The 9,598-nt window shown below is 31.3% G+C and overlaps 1 protein-coding gene across 1 annotated transcript; it reads right to left on the reverse strand.

Annotated features, from left to right (window-relative positions):
* Positions 1–298: 298 nt before the first annotated feature.
* Positions 299–2,932, reverse strand: LOC120159450 (protein NRT1/ PTR FAMILY 4.3-like). The gene is made up of 3 exons (XM_039170045.1): positions 2,809–2,932; positions 1,942–2,159; positions 299–1,753 (listed from the first exon to the last, which is right to left on the reverse strand). The coding sequence occupies exons 1-3, from the start codon at positions 2,930–2,932 to the stop codon at positions 317–319; spliced, it is 1,779 nt and encodes a 592-aa protein (XP_039025976.1). The 3' UTR covers positions 299–316.
* Positions 2,933–9,598: the final 6,666 nt, after the last annotated feature.

The raw sequence follows: 9,598 nt of genomic DNA on the forward strand, positions 1-9,598 counted from the left end.
AATTTCTTTAGATTAATTATCAATTTTACTATTAGTGTCCACTTTAAAATTTTATTTGATCATACTTCATATAAAAATTTTCAATAATTAATATGTATATTCACCCTAAAAAATATTTAATCCGACATTATTTTTCTAACTCACGTGAAGCAGTCTAGTTTACCTAAAATTTACCCATACGTCGGATATCGTCCAGACTTTTTTTACACAACTTGTATATACATCTTAAAGAGCCTTTTTTTTGCATGGTGCAATACTTGTTCATCCATGTTACACAATATACTAGTAGATAATTGCTCCATAATGACCCATTTTTCTATGGTATATTTTCATCTCCAACATCTTTTGAATGTTTGATCACGCTGTAATGGCTCAACGCCGTCTCAATTGCTTCATCTTGTATGGTAGCCGGTGCCGATGAGTAGCGCGAATGCCATCTTGACCAGAAGAGATAGTTTAGGAAGTTGAGGAAGCTAATGACTGCTAGCAACCAGTAGAAGAGGTCTAGCCTGTCTTTGTCTAGATTGTTGTTGCTAAGCCAACCGCCTTTAGTAGAAGTCGATGTGATGTTATTCACGAAGGAAACGAGTACCGAGCTAAAGTAGAACCCGAACGAGTAAGAACAATAGGTCATCGCCATCAGAAACGCGTGCATCCCTTGCAAGGATTGTTTGTAGAAGAACTCGATGAGGCCGACCGCTGTAAGCATCTCCGATAATCCGAAGATCAAAAACTGCGGGGTGATCCAAAAGATGGAGATTATTTCGCCCGAACCCGTCGACGAGTCCCTCCTCTTCTTCTCCATAAGCGCGGCGGAAATCATCGAAAAGGTTGCGAGGAAAAGACCGGAGCCTATTCGTTGTAGAGGCGAAATCCCGGATTCGTGACCGGTCATCTTTCTCACGAATGGTACGAAGAATTTATCGTACAACGGGACTAGGAAGATGAGTATGATGTAAGGGATGGACTGGAGGGAAGCGGGTGGAATGTGGAAAGATTTGGCGAGCCGTGTGTCCATTGCACTTCCTTGTTGCACCGAGAACGTTTGCAATTGAGCCAAAATAGTATTGAAAACAATGGTACAAGCAAATATCGGAATGATCGAAATCAATATCTTCACTTGCTCCACTTGTGCAACACTGCACAATCTCCATGGACTCTCCTTCGCATTGCTTCCATCTTCAACTTTGATACACGCCTTGTCCAAGAACCCGAACCTTTGTGTCCGAAACACATTTCCGGACTCCGAATGCAGGCGAGAAGCCGAAGTAAAAATCAGTTTCCTCTTCGACACGGCCGCGACGAACACTTGAGCAATAGGGGTGAAGATGCTCCCTCTAGGAGGCTTGTTTCTATAATACAATGTCCCGGACACCACAACGATTAGTCCCATGGCCATGGCGGCAGCCGAGACTCCGAATCCAACATTCATACCAGCGTGAGTTTGGATCCATACTAAGACGGTTAAGGCTATAAGTTCGCCCATGGAGAAGGCAAAATAGGCGGCATTGAAGTAGGTGGACAGCTTCTTGGAGTGTGTGGGGTTGTTTTGAGCATCGAACTGATCAGCTCCATGAGCAATCATGTTGGGTTTAACGCATCCACTTCCGAGTGCCACCAAGTAAAGTGCCACGAAGAATATCAGGGACTTGGAGCCTTTTGCCTCAACGCAGTCGTCTCCATCGGTTAACATGTTGCACTTCGGTGGCTTCAGTTCGGGAAGATGAGCTTGGACCGACAGTAATATGAAACCCTATAGTATATTTAGAAAGAAACAAAAACCATAAACTAACATGTTGAAGCTGATAGGTGATAATAAAAAGAAAAAAATTGTTGGTAACAAGTTTATCTTGTCATTCGTTAATATACGTAATAATTAAGTGAGATAACGACCGATGTTTTTCTGTGAGATATATGGAAGCATAAGAAAGAAGTGCTTACGGAGAGCTCGACGAAGCCGAAGAGGAGGATGGTCCAGAAGCAGCCGAGATGAGAGTCGGAGAGATAGCCACCGAGGAGGGACAAAAGGAAGATTGTTCCGACAAAGTTAGTGACAATGTTGGCTGATTTTGACAGAGAGAAGTGCATCTCATTTATCAAATATGTTATAAGGTTGTTCCCTACTGCTGCTATTCCCATTATCTCAAATGCTTGCAGCCCTGCATCATCCACACCACACCACCCAGACTTCCATTATTTATTATACCATCCTTTAAAAAAATTACAGAATTATGATGAGAGAGAATGAAACCAATTCCTTTCCTCAATAAATATGCATGCACTCCCTATAAAATTCATTATTTTATTTATCGTGAAATAAATATTCAAATTATATATTTTATTTTAAATATTTGAACTTTTTTATTTGAATTAGTGTCTGACTATGTATTCCGTAATTATTTTAAGATCAATCTATTACGTATAATTATTTTAAGATCGATTTATTACGTATGTTCAAAAAATCATTTCTCCGCCATTGATGAGTTCTTCGACCCCACAACTTGTTTATTTTAAAACGTTTCTAAGGATAAATTCCGACAATCTATTTTTAATAAAATCATAGTTAGAATAATAAAATTGGTGATATATAATCCTTGCTTAAAGATAGAAACTCAAATCCTACCTTATCCATCAACATAAATGATAATAGTTCATAGTATAGTGATAAATAATTTGATATCTCTTATTTAAGATTCTAATTATCAAATTTTATGTTGAAAAACTTGGTTGAAGCTAATTTTAATTTATTTGACTTGGAATATAATAGAAATAAAAAGAAGAATGAATATGGAGAGAGAGAGATCAAACCAAGAACAAATGCAGCAGCAGTCATGCCGCCATGGTTGTTTGGATTTGATGGTCTGCCTCTCCAATCACCTGTGCTCACTTGTTCCTTGATCCCTCCTTTGTCACTCGCTCTTCTTTCTTCCATTTGTTTAACAGAGAGAGAAAGGAAGTGAAAACCCAGAAAGCTGATTTGCTGTTGTGTTTGATGCTGGATTTGGAGTTTTGGGGTACGCAATTGTGTTGTCTTTGTCCTAAATTTATAGCTCCTCAAACCCCCCCCCAATGGGTCATGCTTCCATGGCTTCCTGGGAAACTGCTCACTTGAACTTAAGCCCCGCACGCACTATAACCTTGTGTGCAACACTTGCACCTCATTAGGCCTAATTAAAATAATATTTGCGAAAATTATCTGCACCCCAAACATGAAACATGTGATTCAATGTGCAATAAGCGTCTCAAAACATGTTTTGATTAATTAATTAATAGATTAAAAACTATTGGATTTTTTTACGTTTATTAGTTATATCAATATTTTTTAATTTCTTATTATTTGAAATCTCTTGTAATAATCTTGATTTCAATGATTAGAAAGAAATATTATTCTTCCGATAAATTTTGACTTCAAGCAGCAGTTCTTTAAAGATTTTAGATTCAAACAACAGTATCTGTATAATATGTTGTATTGTAAATAGATTAAGGAAGTTATGAACAGTTATCTTGTAATCACCTGAGATCATAGATGAACATTACATTAAGGGGTAAACTTCTAAGGTTTTAGTAGAGAATAAACTTACAAGATTTCAAGAAATGAAAATAAATTATTAATTGACGATATAAAAATATATACTAATTTAAAATTTTAATAATTTAAGGTGATTATAATAATATATTTGCTCAAAAATTTTAATTAATTGATAATGTATATATATTTTATAAATCCAACTGTCTAAATATAAAACTTTTAAGAAGAATAATATTTTATTAAATTAAAAAATAACATACAATATTAGATGAATTATTATTGTTTGATTTTGATAATGCATTATGAAAGACTAATAGTGCATTATGAAAAAATTAACAGCAATATCAATTGTCAACACGTGTAGAGCATCGAAGACGACGATCCACTAAATGATGGCATCCATTATAAACGACTGGTCACTAGGCTGCCACGTGCTCAACTCCATTGTAAATTTGGAAATTTATAATTATTATTAGAGTAAACTACACTGTTTGTCGTTAAACTCTTAGGATACTTTCACTTTGGTCATCAAACTTTTAATATGTACATTATAATAACAGACTTTTAATCTTTTTTCATTATGGTCACTACCAACCTACTACTATCTTTGTTGACTTTGTGAATGGATGATTCAAGTGCTTCATATTTTTATTATTGCTTTGAATCTTACCTTCCTATTTACCTTCAATATTGGCTTTTTCATCCTTTGTCCATTTACTCTTTGACCACTTAATGTCACCAACCAAAGCCAATATTCTACAATTAATGCTACATTGGGACATATCATATGTTCAAATAAAATATTATTAGCAAAAAAGAAAAAAGAAAGATAAAAGCCTCTTGTGTTTATAGACGCACGTATACCATGTTTTACATATTAATAAAATAGATTTGTCTTTTATATTATTGTAATCTTTTATATATTTGAGATCACTATCCAGCTCAGTTAGTAGAGCACAAGGTTCTTAACCTTGAGGTCGTGGGATCGAGTCTCACGGAGGGCATTTCATAATTCGGAGGTCTTTTACGGAAGCTACTCTCAACCTGATATTGGGGGCAACCTACTATCTTACCTCCCCTTACCCCATTACATATGGGAACAAAGGACATCCATTTTAATCTTTTATATATAGTTATAATTATTGACATTTGTATACAACTTTGAGTGTAAATAATCTTCCATTATACCAACGAAATTGGTTCAAGTGGTAAATAGCTTCATATCACTTAAGTAGGTTTCAAGTTCAAGTCTTTGTGTATACAGAAAATCCCCGTTGGGAGACTCACATATAATTTTGAGTGGGGACAAGCTCCAACTATTAGGTGGAAACAGAAAAAAAATCATATTTCATTTTATCTTTTATTGATTTGAAAATGTGTTTATAGACTCACATATAAGAATATTTATAGTTTGATAAAATTGATTATCTTTTTATATTATTGTAATCATCTTATCTTTTATTGACTTATTTGTGTGTTTATAAACACATATAAAAAGACTTAAATGTTGGTAAAAATTAGTTTTTTTTTGTCCTTTTCTATTATGGTAATCTCTTATATATAGTTAATAACTATTGACATTTGTATATAACTTTGAGTGGGAATAAGCTCCCACTATTAGGAGGTAAATGAAAAAAAAATAAGTTTCATCTTGTCTTTTATTGATTTTTTTTGTATAAGAATGGAGGCTGAATTTCACAAATAAAAATAACGAAAGAATTAGAATTATAACGAACCAAGTGACTTCCGTGGTAAAGTAATTGTTGATATTCTTGAAGATTCGGGTTCGAGCACCATAGATATCAGGGGTGTGAACATTTAATGTAAAGAGGTTAAGAGTTATCTTTGAACAGATATTGTCTTGTAGCTACCCCAGATTAACAAAAAAAAAATGAAGATAGTAGTCATAAAAAAACTTACACATATTAAACCCAATTATATGAAGAAAAAAAAATTTCCTTTGAGAATGATTTATAATATTAAAAGAATTCAATAACCGACAAATCCATTTTATGCGAGTACCAAAACGATCGCAAAAGTAAGCAAACAATGTACCAAAAACCATAATGATCATGCCATAAGAGTAGAGAAAATCATATCACAAGGACATGGATTCTTATTCAAAATTTAAAAAAAAAAATGCAAAAAACAAAAAACAAAAAACATAATATAAAAAGCATAAGAATTAATAATCACTGACAGTCGATAACTAACATTAAAATTGGTCTCACCGTGAACTAAACGAAAATTAAAGGAAAATAAGGAGGTATAAAAATATTAAAGAAAAAACGTAGAATTTTAAGTGATCCAAATGAGTATGCAATGTTAGTACATTATCTTTTATTGATTTAAGAGTGTGTTTATAGACGTGACTTGCATGTTGGTAAAATTGGCAATATAAATTGAAATGAAACATGAGTTAAGCATATTTCATATGAGATGCTTTTGGATGTTCAGCATGCTAGGTAAGGTGTTTCGTTTAGTCTAGCTTATGAAACCACTGTCTTTTGTCTTGCTCGATCATTGATCGGCATAACTGCAACGTTGTTCACCAACATTTAATATGTTTTAGTTTCTGTTGAACATCTGGAAACGTACTCTGGAGATTTCTCCATCTGCTAGAATCTTTGACTAGGCTATGTTTTCTAAAATTACAGATTTCTGGTTAGCTACTGCGCATAGGCAAGATTTACGATAGACAAACATTTCTTCCAATAATTGCGAACATGAGTGTAGTAGACAAGATGACATGGAAGACATGTCGGAAGATGCGTTTAACATGCACCACAATGTTTTTTTTTTTTGGAAATGATTTAGATGAAACGAGAAGAGAACTAAGTCAACAACTGAATAGAGAAGCAACGAAGTTTTATGAAGAAATGAATGAAAAACTTTAGAGGGGTGGAAACATTTAAGAATGCCCTTTTATATTCATCTTTTTCGATTAATATTAATGTTTTATCTCACTAAACCAATTAACCGTAAATAAAATTATATTAATTACGAGTTATGATATTATTTTATATATATAGTTTACATTTGAAAATATGTGAATGGAGGTGAGAAAGCTGAAACGCATGATTGATGTGGGGGCGGAGGTCGTTTTGGTGGCATTTAATATTCCCCCAACCCCATTAAATTGGGCTCAGCTGAACATCATGCTTCCTCATTTATTTCTCTTCTCTTCACATTTTCAAACTCTCGACATTAATTCCCAGCAGGTTGTCAAACTCCGATTCCCATATGGTCTTATTATATTATTAGTTTATTATAATTATTAACATATAATTATTATATTATATATCATTATATTAATTATTTATTAACTATAATTCAATCTGTATATTTTATATTGTCAATTTTAATTAAATATTAGACATGCATTAGCGATGAACAAATAAATTTGATCGGATGATCAAATTACTCATTTTTTATATTTAAATTCGGTTAGATTATTGGTTCTAGACTCATTAAGAGTACCTTCATTCTCTCTTAGAGTCCCCATTTCCCTCTATTATAAATAGGATTGGAATTCGATTTAGAATTTATCAAAAATATACATTAGTGAAAATAAATTTCTATTTCTAGTAGATGAGGGTTTGAATTAATTCAACCTTATTTTAGTGTTTTCTAATTTTTTACAAATAAAAGAACCTTTAATAGGAGATGTTGTCGACCTTTAAAAAAAGTTATGAACTTGGTTCAGTGAATGAGATGAGACATATTGTTAATTTCTTGATATTGATTCAACCAAAGTTCGATAAATATTTGAGTCGAATGGACTCGATTTGAGCTCGAGCTCGACTCGAGTTCTTAACGAGTCGAAACAAGCTACTTAATACTCGACTCGAAAAGTTCGTGGGCAACTTGAAAAAATTAATATTTTAAAATTTTATTTTTAAAAAAAATTAAACTATCAATAATATTAACATTCATGAGTTGATTTTTTTTTTTAAATACAGTATAAGGTTTTCATTTACTTAATATTCAGGTTCGAGTTTGAGCTTCAACCGAGTTAAATTTAAGTTTTCTTTATTTAGAACTTTTACGAGTTTCAATTCATGATTTCAAGCTCGAGTCGAGCTTGAAAATTTTAGGCTCGTAAGTTTTCGAGCCGAGTCGAGCTCCATTTTAGAGTTTTCATTCGAGTCGAGCTCGACTCAACTCATTTACTTCCCTCTTTAATTACTATAGGTTCAATCCCTCTTGTTTCCACTTTGATACCTCAATTTTCTTATTCAATCAAATTGTGATAATTTTATTAAATTAAATAAATTAAGATAAAATAAAATACAATTGTTAGGTACTTGTGGACTGGATAAAAATTATATGAAACTCATCATGTCCACACGACGAGTTCCAAATACACTATAACAAATGACCTAAACCCTACAATAATTTTCCTACACTTGTATTTCTTAAAAAATCCCACCTGGATTATTTGTCCAACAAAACCAGTAATATGGATCAAATATGTAATAATACAAATTTGTTCAATTGTAACATCAATATTTTCATTAATTTTTAACATTAAGTGACTTGATTAGTATCATTTAAAAGTAAATGACCCGATTGAAAAAAATTCATAATTCGATGATTAAAAATATAATCTCTTTATAATTTTAGTGACTATAAGAATAGTTTGCCCATAAATATAATGTCTCGCCATTTTTGAACCCATTCTTTTTATTAACTTCAAAAGTAGAGTCAAATTATAGGTTCAATAACTCTACTATATTTCAATTGGTATTTTAATCTCTACATTTTAATTTGATATAATTTTCAACTTATCAGGCTATGTGAGTTTGTTTGTGCTTTTTAAAAAATCATATTAATATTTTAACTGAATTACTTAACAATATTAACTAGACTTAAACTAACCGGTAACATTATAAAAATAGAAAGATCATATTATCTCAAATTGAAGTACAAGGAAGTAGAGGGATCGAATCCAAAATTTAACCCAAAAATTATACGTGCACAACTGGATTAGAACAGTTTTAATTATTAATAGTTCATTTTAAGTGGGAATGTCTCAGGAAAGGCGGGTTAATATACGGCTAATATACAGCATTACCGGATACATTAAAATGTATTTAATAAATTCGGTTTAGCGGTACCTATTATGTTGACAACTAATAATGTTTTAGGTAGAAAATATGAAAAACTATTAAAAAATTTGGTAACCGGTAAACTTTGGTTATCGGTAAGTATCTATCCTTTTTATTAAAAGTGTCCATATTTTTAACATATCAAGTAAATTTTACCGGTTTTGTCATAATGAATCTGGTTTTGTCATATTTTTACCTGTTATATTGTAAATTATCTATCCTTTTTATAAAAGTGTCTATACTTATTTCACTGTGAAAATATATTTATTATTATCTTTAGTTAATATTGTTAAATTTAAAATCTAAATAATATTTTATAAAATATCAAAACAATCAAATAATTTTTTGTGTAAATGAAATTATTAAATTAATATTGTAGGTGGAAAACATGAAACACTATTAAAAAAATTGAAACATAAATTACATAACTTTCAAAAAAGTATATATCATTTTTATAAAAGTGTCCATACTTATTTCACTGTTGAAAACATATTTATTATTATATTTGGTTAATATTGTTAAATTTAAATTCTAAATAATATTTTATAAAATATCAAAACAATCAAATAAAATTTTGTGTAAATTAAATTATTAAATTAATATTGTAGGTGGAAAACATAAAACACTATTAAATAAATTGAAACATAAATTACATAACTTTAAAAGCAGTTTTAAATCCTAAAAAGTGTCGATACTTTTAAGAAATATATCGATCCAAAACGATATACCAGGTAAAAATATGATAAAACCGGTAACAAATGATAAAACCGGTAAAATTAAAAGTGTCGATACGTTATATAAGGATCGACACTTTGTGAATTTAAAAGAGAAGCAGTTATAGCGCCTATAATGTGTCGATACTTTAAAAAAAATATCGATCCACAACGATATAACAGGTAAAAATATGATAAAACCGGTATCAAAATGATAAAAACGGTAAAATGATACCGGATATATT

The sequence above is a fragment of the Hibiscus syriacus genome, unplaced genomic scaffold, assembly GCF_006381635.1.
Source record: "Hibiscus syriacus cultivar Baekdansim isolate YM2019G1 unplaced genomic scaffold, ASM638163v2 tig00111366_pilon, whole genome shotgun sequence".
Classification (NCBI taxonomy): Eukaryota; Viridiplantae; Streptophyta; class Magnoliopsida; order Malvales; family Malvaceae; genus Hibiscus; species Hibiscus syriacus.